The sequence below is a fragment of the Carassius carassius genome, chromosome 42, assembly GCF_963082965.1.
Source record: "Carassius carassius chromosome 42, fCarCar2.1, whole genome shotgun sequence".
In the NCBI taxonomy this organism is placed as follows: domain Eukaryota; kingdom Metazoa; phylum Chordata; class Actinopteri; order Cypriniformes; family Cyprinidae; genus Carassius; species Carassius carassius.
The window spans coordinates 13,368,041-13,382,607 of record NC_081796.1 but is presented as its reverse complement, the minus strand read 5'-3'; the positions used below and the strand labels follow the sequence as shown (position 1 = coordinate 13,382,607).

The 14,567-nt window shown below is 42.1% G+C and overlaps 1 protein-coding gene across 1 annotated transcript in view; it reads right to left on the bottom strand.

Moving 5' to 3' along the window:
* The window catches only part of LOC132123947 (transient receptor potential cation channel subfamily A member 1-like), a 46,650-nt gene extending 32,943 nt beyond the window's left edge, over positions 1-13,707 (bottom strand). The window contains exons 1-3 of the mRNA XM_059534637.1: positions 13,587-13,707; positions 13,195-13,357; positions 4,673-4,848 (exon numbers count right to left, since the gene is read on the bottom strand). Coding sequence (XP_059390620.1) covers positions 4,673-4,848; positions 13,195-13,357; positions 13,587-13,682 — 435 coding nt within the window. The 5' untranslated portion in view covers positions 13,683-13,707. The remainder of the gene's footprint in view (positions 1-4,672; positions 4,849-13,194; positions 13,358-13,586) is intronic.
* Positions 13,708-14,567: the final 860 nt, after the last annotated feature.

Here is a 14,567-nt window from a genome sequence, read left to right as displayed (position 1 = left end):
GGGTGGGATCTCCGCTGAGAAGTCCTCACCTACATCATCGACCCTCCTTCCGGTGAAACTGCGGTGGAAGAATCAACATCCCGAGTGTCACGCCCTTCTGGACTCCGGAGCCGAAGGTAATTTCATTGATTCTTCACTTGCACATCACCTGAACATTCCTGTCCTTCCTGTGTCTCTCCCCATCCATGTCACCGCACTCAACGGCCAGGAACTGCCTCACATCACACACCATACAGAACCCATCACACTGCTCACGTCTGGAAACCATCAAGAAACCATATCTTTTTTTCTCATGGACTCCCCTGTTGCTCCCATTGTTTTAGGTCACCCCTGGTTATCCAAGCATAATGCACGAGTGGAATGGGGTTCTAACACTGTCACATTGTGGAGTGAAAGATGTCATGAGTCTTGTCTGGTTTCTGCTTGTTCTGTTGTCCCTGCTTCTGTCTTTCAGAAGGAGAACATGGTTCTGCCAAACGTGCCCGTTGAGTATCTGGACCTGAAGGAAGTGTTCAGTAAGTCCCGTGCTGCTTCTCTCCCTCCTCATTCTCCCTACGACTGTGCCATAGACTTAGTGTCAGGTAAGTCTCTGCCTAAGGGCAAGTTATACTCTCTTTCTATTCCTGAGAGGGAGGCCATGGAGAAATACATTTCTGATTCCTTAGCCTCTGGGTTCTTCCGTCCTTCCTCTTCTCCAGCGGGGGCGGGGTTCTTTTTTGTGGGTAAGAAGGATGGTTCTCTGCGACCTTGCATTGATTACAGAGAGCTGAACAACATCACTATTAAGAATACCTATCCTTTACCACTCATGTCTTCAGCTTTCGAGAGGTTGCAGGGAGCATCCATATTCACAAAATTGGATTTACGCAATGCTTATCATTTGGTCCGCATCAGGAAGGGGGATGAATGGAAAACCGCCTTTAATACCCCTAGAGGGCACTTTGAGTACTTGGTCATGCCGTTCGGGCTCTCCAACTCACCCTGGGTTTTCCAAGCACTCGTGAATGACGTGTTGAGAGATATGGTAGATCAGTTTATATATGTGTACCTGAATGACATACTGATCTTTTCTTCATCTCTCCAGGAACACGTTCAACACGTCAGACGAGTGCTCCAGAGGTTACTTGAGAATGGGCTTTTTGTCAAGGCGGAGAAATGCGTATTCCATGCACAGTCTGTTCCCTTCCTAGGGTATATCGTCTCGTCCGAGGGGATACGTATGGACCCTGACAAGGTTAAGGCTGTGATAGATTGGCCATTTCCAGATTCCCGTTAGGCCCTACAGCGGTTTCTGGGGTTCGCCAATTTCTATCGGCGTTTCATACGTAATTTCAGCCAACTAGCCTCACCTCTGACAGCCTTGACCTCTCCCAGTACTCCGTTCAGGTGGTCGGACGCAGCTGAGGCTGTGTTCACCAACCTCAAGAACCGCTTCATTTCAGCTCCCATCCTTGTGGCCCCTGATCCCACACGGCAGTTCGTGGTGGAGGTCAACACGTCAGAGATGGGGGTAGGAGCAGTGTTGTCCCAACGTGCTGCTTCGGACGATAAGGTACATCCTTGCGCGTTTTTTTCTCACATCGACTATCTCCTGCCGAACGTAATTATGACATTGGCAATAGAGAGTTGTTGGTGGTCAAATTAGCATTAGAGGAATGGCGTCACTGGTTGGAGGGTTCAGGGGTTCCCTTTATTGTTTGGACCGATCATAAGAACTTAGAATATATTAGAACTGCCAAAAACTCAATTCCAGGCAGGCTCGGTGGGCACTTTTTTTCGGTCGTTTTGAATTTACCCTATCGTACCGCCCGGGTTCCAAGAATGTCAAACCCGACTCTTTATCACGTCTTTTTGATACCTCCTCCCATCCGGAGACTCCCGAATGTATTTTACCTGAGAAATTAGTGGTCTCAGCACTCATATGGGAGGTCGAGTCGAAGATCAAGACGGCCTTAGAAGGGGTAACGCCTCCGTCCGGTTGCCCACCGAACCGTTTATTTGTGCTAGAGGAGTTAAGGTCCGAAGTTATCCAGTGGGGACATTGTTCTAATGTGGCTTGTCACCCAGGGATAAGTAGAACTAATGGGTTAGTTAGACAACGATTCTGGTGGCCACGGATGGCTCGCGACGTCCGCGATTTTGCTTTGGCTTGCTCAGTCTGTGCCAGTGGTAAGTCATCTAACCGACCTCCTGATGGGCTTCTTCAACCGCTGTCTGTCCCTTCAAGACCCTGGTCCCACATCGCTCTAGATTTTGTTACCACCCTCCTGCCCTCTAATGGCATGACGGTCGTTTTGACCGTAGTGGACCGGACCGAGTTTTGCAAATTGTTAGGAGCGTCCGTTAGCTTGTCTTCGGGTTATCATCCCCATAGCAACGGACAATCTGAGCGAGCCAACCAAGATTTAGAGAAGACGTTGCGATGTTTGGTCTCCAATAATCCTTCTTCCTGGAGTCAACAACTTTCTATGGTGGAGTACGCCCACAATTCGTTGCCAGTGTCAGCTACGGGCCTCTCTCCGTTTCAGTGTAGTGTAGGGTACCACCCACCAGCCTTTCCTAGTCTGGAATCTGAAGTCGCGGTTCCCTCCGCTCACGCGTTTGTCCAGAGGTGTCACCGCACCTGGACCAGAGCCCGCGAGACTCTGCTCCGGGTGAGGGAGCGCACTAAGGCCAAGGCCGATCGCCACCGGTCAAAGCCTCCCGTTTACGTTGTGGGTCAAAAAGTGTGGCTTTCTACCAGTAACATTCCTCTGCGATCCGTGTCTAATAAATTAGCTCCCAAATTTATCGGCTCGTTCACTATCACCAAGATCATTAGTCCGGTGACAGTCCACCTCAAACTATCTCCTGTCTACAAGAGGATACACCCCGCCTTTCATGTGTCCAAAATTAAACCCGTGTTTTATGCACGTATTAATCCACCTACTCCGGTTTCCCCGCCGCCGCGTCTTGTAGATGGGGAACCGACATATTCGGTTAATCGTATTCTGGACTCGAGACGGAGGGGACGAGGATTCCAGTATCTGGTGGACTGGGAAGGTTACGGTCCGGAGGAGAGGAGTTGGGTACCTGCTAGGGACATATTGGATCACTCCCTTATTGATGATTACAATCAGCAGGTAGGCCCTTCTGGGAACTCCAGGAGGAGTTCTTAGAGGGGGGGGGGGTACTGTCACGGTTGGTAAACCCTGATCCCGGGGTGTTTGCACTTTGTGGTGAAATCTGTGTTTTTCGCGTCTGCACTGATTAGCTTGTGGGCGTCTCCATTAATTGTCATCAGCAACAGCTGCCACTCATTACTCATCCACTATATATTGGCTTGTCTCACGTCTTGTGTTTGTGAGATCGTTGTTACTTGTTTGATGTGGTTACCCTGTTCGTCTGGCTTTAGTGTTGTATGCGTTGGATGTCTGTGTTTTCCTTAGAACCTCATCCACTCTCCACACATTCACTCAGCGACAGACACTTACCTCCGGCTCTATTCCCCGCAGTTCCTGTGCCATCCTCTCCTGCTGCCTACTCGCCGTCATCATCTGGACTACTCACCTTCTCTCCGCCATCATCCGGATTCCTCACCTCCTTCCCACCACCACGAAGTGTCGTCTCCTCAGCATCTTTGTTTGTTTGTGTATTTGTATTCCTCTCAGCCCATTAAATCTGTTAAACTCGCATTTGCTTCCAGACTTCCTTAATCCACCGTCACACCTTCAAGTTACATGTCCGACTCTCTAACCATTAGGCCATGACTGCCTAATGCATATTAGTATACTACTATTACAATTAGAAATAATAATGCTATGCTAGTATGCTATTCTGATTTCATGCAGTCACTTTAATAATCGAATGAATAAATGAAGTAATGAATCAGGGCCAGTGTTTAAATATGCCAGCTTTCATACTGTCAGAATTCACTGTATTTGATAAAAGATGAAGTAGATCAAATGTACCCAGATGACTTCGAACTACTTATGCCAACTTAGATTCTGGAGTGTGCAGTCAATGGACACTTTACTATCCCATGAAGCCAAGTTTTGAAGGGCTGTGAATCAACTGGTGACAGTAAAAATATGGTGGAAGTAGCTTATCCAAATTTCATTCATACTACGCATATTTACACTAGAACATACTTTTTTTATGGTTTAAATAGTTTTAAGTGGGTAGTAGGTAAGCGATTTAAGATGTAGCTAGTGGTTTGTAGACAAATAAGTTGCATAAATTATTCAAATGACTCATACAGAAAATGTTGTCACCTACTTGCATTATGATGCGACCTGCAGAAAGCATAACTGAAAAATCCACACCCCCAAAACAGACTGACAATCTCAAAATCTCAATAAAGATTTCTGAAGGATCATGTGACACTGAAGACTGGAGTAATTACTGCTAAAATTTCAGTTTCGTTATGACAAGAATAAATAACATTTTTAAATATATTAAATAGAAAACAGTTCTTTAAAATTTTAATAATATTTAAAAATATATTGTTTTTAAAGGGAAAAAATGCAGCCTTGGTGCATTTATTGGGCACCTTGGACACCTTTGACCAGTACAGTATATCTGATACAGTACATACTGACACATTTTTCAACAGATTGCAAACAGCATATCTACTGTTGCTCTCTGCCCTGACTGTGAGACCAGCAGATTCCCGGCAGCATGTGTTACTGACCTCTACTAGATGATTGTATCTCTTTGTGACAGCCAGATGCAGAGGGCCCATCATGGCACTGTTGAGGATGTTGGGGTCAGCACCCAGCTCCAGCAATAATGCACAGCCGTGTAGTTGATCCTGCTCTACAGCCCAGTGCAGAGGAGTTCTGCCCTGCTCATCCTGTACATTTAGCTCTACACAGCAAGAAACACTGAGTTCATATGGAGTTGTTGCGGTGTTCTGGACGGTATTCTGACAGTATTCAGAATGCTTTCAGATGCAATCAGTGTGATTTCAACAAGACCACCTTAGGTGTAAATGTGCGAATAATGTTTAAAACAAATATCATATTCTACCGAATAACAGACAAACATTTCTTAGACTGATTTTGCAACAAGTACAGCAATAAAGTAATATTTTTAGTTAATGTGTCTAAAAAATTATTAAGAATTGTGAGCATATGAATAATTATGAATGAATATACGCAAGGTGTGATTTTAAGTTCAAATTAGGACTTCTAAAGACTAATATTTGAATATTAGTATATATATTTTCCACCTTCTTAATTGATGCCATTTATGTTTTAAACTTTCCTAGCGTTAACATGATTGTTCATCACTTGCCCTTAAGCATGTGCACGTATAGTGTAAGTACGATTTCTTAAAACATTTATATATATATATATATATATATATATATATATATATATATATATATATATATATATATATATATATATATATATATATATCAGTCAGAAAAAAATCACTTTATTTAACATAGAGGTTGAAATAATGTTTCATATATGAGGCATATTTTCTATATGGAAACTATTAATGTATTTACAGCTATAAAAAATGTTCATTTAGTTTTGAAGCACTTCAAGTTTATGCCCCAGTTCTGTCTGAATACAGACAAAGATAATTGATTATTTTGTAATTGGAACAGATACAGAAAATGGCTTTTCTGCATAGGCCTGCTGTGTCTGATTTAATATCTTGCCTCTCTCATCTGATTGTCCGAAAAGGTAATTATTAGCCCAAAATTCTGTTATATTCATATTCCAGTTTTTTTGCAATATTTTGTGACTGGTTCAACCTAATTGAATTGTTGCTTACCCTTCTGAAAAAAGGTTAATCCACCCTAAGATACCAGTGTATGTGTGTGTGTGTGTCTGTGTGTGTGTGTGTGTGTGTGTGTGTGTGTGTGTGTGTGTGTGTGTGTGTGTTTAGCTGGTTTAGCTGGTCTCCAGCCTAACAAACCTGGGCTGCAATTCTCAAGAGTTCATAAAAAAGTTCATAAAAACGATCATACGACTGATCTTAATATTACGGTCTGTTTCCACAAAACCATCATAACTTAATTAGCACTTGAAAATCATCGTAGATCTAAGCCCTAAATCCATAATAAGAAGACAGATTGATGCGGTCACCTGCAGGACAATCGGCAGATTACACCTTTAACTTTATTCAAGTGCAATGTGATAATAATATAAGGATTTGCTTGAGATTAATTGTACACTTTATAACTCATTTTCTTTCTTTATTTGTATTCATTTATAAATGAAATAATTAAAAAGGGCCGAAAAAATAGAAATACACTTCTAAATTAAATGACTGAAAAAAAAAGAATACAAGAAGGAATGTAGGAAATATGCTTTAAAGACTGGGGGAAAAAAATCTGTGAATGACTTGCTGACATGCACGAAAACCAGCCATGTATTGGACCTGGAAATGTCTCTCTCTCTCTCTCTCTCTCTACTGTATATAAAGTATATTATATATTATTATGTAAAGAATACTAATTTACAATATAATATAATATTGTATTGTGTAATAGTTATTATATCCAAGTTGTCTGGAACGCAGCATTAGGTTAACATGTCAATAAACAATCATGTACTACAATTACCAAAATGGCCATCCAAAGGTAAAGGGGAAGTGTTGCCACAATTTATAAAAAATGTTTTCAGTATTTCTCAGAGGGGGGGGCTTCAGGTATAACTCGTTTGAAGTAATGGTTCTTCATATAACAGTATCCAGAGAAACAAGTTGTAATGACAAATCCCCTGTAATGGTTGTACTGGCTACTGTATACAGGGCACCATACAGAATTTATTAAAGAATTTGCTGATTTTATATCCGAATTATTGCTGGATGCATATAAAGTTTTAATTGTTGGTCATTTTAATATCCATGTTGATAATGAAAAAGATGCATTGGGATTAGCATTCATAGACATTTTGAACTCTATTGAGGTTAGACAACAGGTGTCAGGTCCTACTCATTTTGTCAAATCATACTCTAGATTTAATACTGTCACATGGAATTGATGTTGATAGTGTTTAAATTATGCAGCCAAGCGATGATATCACAGATCACTATCTAGTCTTGTGTAAACTTCATATAACTAAAAGTGTAAATTCTACTTCTTGTTACAAGTATGGTAGAACAATTACTTCTACCACAAAATACTGCTTTGTAACTTATCTCAATTCCTTAGAACATCCAAAAACTCAGATCAACTTGATGATGTAACAGAAACTATGGACTCTCTCTTTTCTAGCATTATAGATATGGTTGTTCCTTTACGCTTAAGGAAGTCAGCGGAGACCAGGGCAACTAGATGAGCCCCAGAGACAGATCCACAGTCAAGACCTTATCTCCTAGAAAGCCATCGGGACAAGACCACAGGAAACAGATGATTCTTCTGCACAATGTGACTTTGCTGCAGCCTGGAACTGAACCGCTGGTTTCATTTGGTCAGAGGAGAACTGGTCCCCCGAATGAGCATAGTTTCTCCCAAGGTTTTTTCTCCATTCTGTCACAGATGGAGTTTTGGTTCCTTGCCGCTGTCGCCTCTAGCTTGCTTAGTTGGGGACACTTTACTACCAGCATTTTCGTTGACTTGATTGCACAGATACTATCTAAACTGAACTGAGCTGGAAGATGACATTCTATAATTTAATTTAATGATGAACTGCCTTTTTGCTTTATTGAAACACTATTTTCCTATTTAATGCTGTTCAGTCGCTTTGTTATAATCTATATTCTTAAAAGCGCTATATAAATACAGGTGAATTGACTTGACAAACCTGGTATTTAGTGTGTGATTTTTAACCCCTAAACCAGTTAAGCCCCAGCAATTTCATTGGTTAATTCAATTCAAAAGTCAACTTTTAAGACAGGTTCAGACTTCATTGATTCAGTTCAGAGTTCAGATCCAATCGTGATGAACAATATGCTCTCTATCTAGATGTGCTACCAATGCTATAGTAAGGTTAAGGTTAGAGTGTAAGTTAGGGTTAGGGGTTAGTATTTAGTTGCAGTCAGCACTGTGGTTGACATGAAAAATTAAATCTTTAGAATTGGCAGCTAGCAGCGTTTGAACTTTTTTTTTCTTTCTGGGTTTGAGGGAAAAAACCGACTGATCAACTGATCACCCAGTCAGCTAACAAGTACCTAAAGAGATCAAACTGATCATCTAAGACAGTCTGGGAGATCAACTTCCCACCTTGGGCTGGTTTGTTTTTTGAGTGGGATATAGCTCTGTAATAGAAGTAATTAGGAAGAGAAATGTGCACTCTGAATATAATTTGGGCTTTTTCCATTGTAGTGAGTTAACTGGTTTCTCTCTTTTGTCTATGATTTATTGAAGTATTGCATTCACAATAAGCCTCCCTGTGACGTTCTAAAAAAATGTAGTTTGTAATGATTGTTAAAATGTCATTTTATGCAGATTAAGTAGATGATGTATTTGCTGCCTCAAAGTTGGACTCCCTGGTTGTCATTGGCACCCCGTCCTAAATCGCCGCCCTTCACCAGGCTCCCAACAGGAGTGGGTTTGTGAGAGAGGAGGGGCGCTGGATGAGCCAGGGCTGGCAGCATGTGATGGGGCACACCTGAAGGAAATGGAGCCTCATCATCACCGCGCCAACGCGCCTCTCCTCGGGAGACCGGTCTCTTCCCCGTGCATGCACACTGGTGTCCTCATGGGTCCAGGAAGGGTGCGTTGAGGATCTCCCGCGCCACCAGAGACGTGAGCTGCTGGACCCGCGGTCCGGACGAGAACTGCACCTGTTTATACAGCCATCAGGCCAAGAATGCCAGGCCGTCCATCCCCTGCAAGCGCCGCGGCCAACGAGAAGGAGGCTGCCGCTAGAAGAAGCCGCCACCCATCGCGCCCCAGACCGGAGAGGGGAGCACGTGCTGCTGCCGTACTCCGCCCCTTACCTGGACCCTTCCTCCATGAACACTGCCCGACCCACACAAACCCCACAGCACAATGAGGACACCAGATTCCCTATTGTTTTGGACACTCTTCCCCTTTGGCCACATATGACCCCGTTTTATTTTATCTTCTGTTAATAAAAGCCTCTCCGAGGCCTGACACCACGCCCACTGTGTCTGTTGTTTGCTCGTCCCGTGACAATACCAAACCTTCATTTGATTCATTATTACTGTATATTGTTCTAAATCTAGTTTTATGACTATCTATAAACTGCCAGTTGAATTTCTGGGGTGTCAGGTTTTGATGTTTGCTGGACTGATAACTGATCAGAAGAGTGAGGAGAGTGTGTGGCAAACCTGTTTGAAAACATTAGTTTGCGGTTACATTTGGTACTGCTAATGGTGGAGAAATTACAATATCTATTTTCAGTATTTGCACATTTTGTTCATCATGATAGTCTGACAAAATGAGCACATCTTTTATGTGTTTTGAAGCCAAAATACAATCTGTAAAACTAAAAAAAAAAGTAAGTTAAATGTAGTCTATATAAACAAACTGCACCATGGTTGCATGACTTTATCAACCCCACCATTAAGCTTCTGACAACTTTTTCAGTATTTAAATCAGTTTACCTATTCAGTCTTATGACGTTTAATGTCCCTGACAACCTTTGTAGTCCCCTCTAGCCACTTAGCAACTTAGTCAGTGGACAATTGCCTTTTCAAGAAAAGTAAAAGCTTTAAAAAAATCACAGGGTTGTACTGCTAAATGTGTTTTATACTGTAGAATAAAAAATGAAAATATCTTAAGCTTGTTTTCACCACAGACCTTATTTCAGAAAAAAATAAATAAATACAAATTGATTTCAGGACAATGGAACCCAAAGTGCTGATATGCCAACTCGTTTTCCAGTTTTGGCCTACAAATATATCTCTACAGCACTATCATGAACACTATTGTGATTTTGTTTAAATCATAATTTTTTGAGCTCCTAATTTTTTATCAAAATGTCATAACACGATCTTCCAGTGAAACTCCTCTCTGGTGACAAACAGTATGCAGGACTTCTCCAGTCATTTAGGTACGCTTAAATCGACCTCAATGTCACATTCAGATTTGCCTCCATCCATTCAGAAACTGATGGTTAAAACAAATGCTGCATTCGATTTGTCATCGGTGTCAGGGTTCAAAATAGATAGAGGACTGTTGGAAACTCAGAAGTGAAGACAGTATTGCCCATACCTTCACATTATCATAGAGACAAAAGCACGGCTGTGCCTTGAGCTTAGCATTTACCTTTAACTTGGGATCGTGCCCTAAAGTCAGGAAGTGCATGAAGACAAAAGGTTAACGTCTCAGGCACCTGGGCTGCTTTACTTGATCTTCTTAGAATGTCATCATCTTTACCTCAAAATTTTATACAAAATGTACATAATCTTAGTTTTTCATGTGATGCTATGTCAGAACATAGGATCAGCATATTTTAAACAGTTTCTTAAATTTGTAATCCCAAATAGAGTAGTGAAATGGAGAATCTTTATTCTCACCTTAAAACAAAAAATAGCATAAACAATAATTAAATGCTGCTCAGGTGAACAGAGGTCTCAGAGCTAGCCGGCACACTGAGGACCACTCGAGCTGCCGGATCTCTGTACTATGACTTGGCAAACCACAGAAAATGCTTGACCGCTCTATGGCTGTCGGGGGTCGTCCATTCAGCAAACACCTTTACCTTGGTGAGATCCATTCGGATACCTTCAGGCGAGAAAATAAAGCCCAGGAACAGAAAGTGTGTGAAACACACATTTCTCCAACTTGACGAATAAACAATTCTCCATTAGCCACTGGACTACTCGTTCTGGGAGAAGATGTCGTTGATGTAAACAAAAACAAACCGATCGACCATGTCTCTGACCACATCGTTGACGAGTGCCTGAAAGATTGCCAGGGAGCTTGAAAGCCCGAACGGCATAACTAAATACTCAAAATGCCCCATATGGGTGTTAAAGGCAGACTTCCATTTGTCCTGCTCCCTAATCCGAACCAAGTGATAAGCACTGTGGAGGTTCAACTTCGTAAAGATGGTTGCCCCCTGCAAGAGCTCGAAGGCCGAAGACATCAATGGCAAAGGATAACGATCCTTTACCATAATGTAATTCATTCTCCGATAGTCAAAACAGGGGTGCAGTGAACCATCCTTCTTCTCCAAAAAGAAGAATCCTGCCCTAGCTGGAGAGGAAGACGGATGGATAAGGCCTGCTACCAGAGAATCATGTATATACTGTACCTCTCCATGGCCGCCCTCTCCGGACCAGACAGAGAGTAAAGTCGCCCCTTAGGTTGAGAAGTGCCAGGCAACAGGTCAATCGCACAGTCATATGGGCATTGCGGAGGCAGAGATGAAGCTTGGGACTTATTGAAAACTACTCTCAAGTCATGGTAAGCCTCTGGTACATCCACCAGGCTCACTGGCTTCTCTTGCAACACAGAACAAGACAACACTGGGGTAAATGCAGCACCCAAACACTGAGCTAAACAGAAAGGGCTCCAAGCCGAAATGGAAACTCTAAACAACCCCTAGATGGCAGTCAAGTGGTAGTGACACTAACCATGCACTCTCCCTTGCGTGATTAACATCGCAACAGGGCATGCCGCTACAACATGGCCCGCCTCACCGCAGGAGAGACAGCTGACTGGCCAGGGAATGAAATCGCTCCCCTATGGTCAGCCGTGCTCTCCTGACTTGAATAGGCTCCTTCTCTGCAGGGATGAGGCATTGAGACAGTGTGTCACATGCTGCTACTAACTCAGCCCTAGTGACATTCTCTTGTGCCAGGAACAGAGAGCAATTCAGTCGTCGACCCGAAAGGCAAGGTCGATCATCCCATCCAAGCCAGAAGGCAGCTCAAGAGAATAGATCTCATTCTTCACGTGCTTAGCCAGGCCGTGGAGGAAGTGAGCCCTTCTCATTCCAGCCACAGGATGCGGCAAGCATGCGGAACTCAATGGAGTAACAGGATACGGACTGCTCTCCCTGTTGAAGCATCAACAAGGCTTGTGCCGCCTCAATTCCTTGCTCCAAGCGATAAAAAACCTTTCCGCAACCCGTAATTGCTTAACTGCTCCTCCAGGGCCAGGAGCGGGTGGGATAGCCCGAGCTGCTGAAGGGCTGGCCTGCAGCTGGTCAAGCCGTTCCACCAGCTGGTTGAGTTGGAGAGAAATCTCTGAGTAGGTGCGAAAAGAAGCCGCGAGTTCTTCCTGCTGCCGACCCAGATGAGATCCCTGCCGCAGGACAGCTCGGCACAACTCCGTTTCCTTTGCTGAATCCATTATTCTGGTGAGCAGATTCTGTTAGGGTTCAGGATAGATAGAGAACTCAGATGAAGAGTAGTGAAAAAGGAGAATCTTTATTCTCACCACAAAACACAAAATAACATAAACAATAATTAAATGCTGCTCAGGTGAACAGAGATTCCAGAGCTGGCGAACACACTGCGGACAACTCGTACTGCGGGATCTCTATTACGAATCCTTAAGCACAGGATAACAGAATGTCAGACACTGATGCTTGCATACTACACAAAACATGAGCAAGGACAAAATACTCTTCTCACGATGACAGACAGAAAGGCAGAGACATATAAGGGAGTGGGGGAATGAGCAACAGGTGGGGGAATGATACCTCGTGATCTGCACACCCCCGCCACGAGATCAGTGCTGATTGCCCAGACCATGAGCTGCCATACATTACAGGACAACATAGACTGCAGGGAACGCCAAGAAGGCACCCTGCACCATGGCAATCGGAGGTAGGAAATTCAGATCTCCATGTCAGATTTTTACAAATGGAACGCTCACACAAATTGGAATTCGGAGTTCGTTCTCTTTTCACTACGTGAAAAGTAAGTGAAAGCTATAAATGCTATAATATAAAAAAAATCTTCTGTCATATTCCCAAGTCAATGCATACCTGCATTACTGCTCGACCTCTATCTGTGAACATGTTGCTATGGTCTATGTTGAGTGTCTGCAAGTTAAAAAATGAGGTGAAATTCTCTGTTTTAGCTAACACTGCTAATGCTAACATGAGTGAACTCTATTCAGTCTTTTCTGATTTCTCTACTGGAACATGTTTTACTTGGGTGTGGCATCCGACTTCCGAGGTAAATTAAACGCAGCAAAAGTCAAAACGCGAACTAATTTTAGATAATCCGTCCCACTAAGATGTTTGTCACAATACAGAAATAAATATCCGTCACTATTTTTATTATATCACAACATTTAAAACCTTGTCAAGAAGTAAGTCTTACCCTCAGGGCCCACGACAGAAACAATGAGGCGAATTATGTCCAGGTGTCCTCCGGCTGAAGCATAGTGTAGTGGACTAGCTCCATTCTCATCCCTGAAGCTAAGGTGTTCCAGATTTTTCCGGCTCAGGTGGTCGATGGCAGAGGCCATCCCTTTGAAAGCCAACTGGCAAAGGAACAGATTATGAAAGCATCTTGCCAAGGAAAGGAAGTGAAGTACAATATAATATAAGTCAGGTTCAGTTCAGCCTGGTATTTTTTTCTGATCACTATTGTACCAGATAGAGAAGCAACCATATACACGAGCTGATGTCATTATTTTCAGTAAATATTTGTACTACCCTCCACCCCCAGCTCTCCAAAACCATACAGTGTGTAGGAGAAACGACACACACCTCAAACACATCTGCAGAATCCAGGTCTATTTCCTCCTTATTTATCACACATTTGTAGAAGCTGTTTTGCCTCATAAACTCCTTTCCCAACTGCATTTGGTGAGCTTAGTGAGGATATTCTGTAAAGACAATTCAGTTGTTGATATTTTATTTTTATTTATTTATTTATTTAGTTTGACAGGGACATTGTACATTAATAAAAACATTCCTGTAAATGTACCAGAATTAGCCAAGGGCTATTTTTCATCCGTAGTCCCTGGACAAGATGTTACAAGTCAACCTAAACAAAATATGATTAAGAATACATAATAGAAATTTTAATAATTACACAATACAATAAAAAAATCTATTTAAACAATTTAAGATCAATTAAAAACAATGCAACAAAATACAAACAATAAGAGGATGTAATAATATTTTAAGCAATATTATATCTAATACGCAGATATAAGATTCTAGTGATGACAGATCTGAGTACTGATTAACCAATTCTTCAATTGAGCCCTAAATAAAGCATAAGTGTCTAGATCTCTTATAGTTGTTGGAATAGTGTTCCATTCTTTTGCAGCTTTAACAGAAAAAGCAGATTGACTAAATTTACTTCGTCTAAGTGGTATGATACAGTCTTGTCTTAATGCACCTCTTGTAGAGCGATAATCAGTTGTTCTAATACGAACTAGCTGACCAAGAGGGGGAGAAGATAAACCATAAATAATTTTATACATCAAGCATACATTTGCATACTTAATCGTGTTTTCCCAACTCAATAAATTATATTTTTCCAGTATTGGACAATGATGAGAATATACCGATTTCTTATCAAGGACCTTGAGTGTACGTTTGTATAAGGACTCCAATGGTTTTAAAGTCACTGAACTCGCCTGAGACCAAGTGGTTAAACAGAAAGTCATGTGAGAGAGAACCATAGAGTACATAAACATCTTAGCTGCTTCTAATGACATGTTATCTCTAGTAATCTTA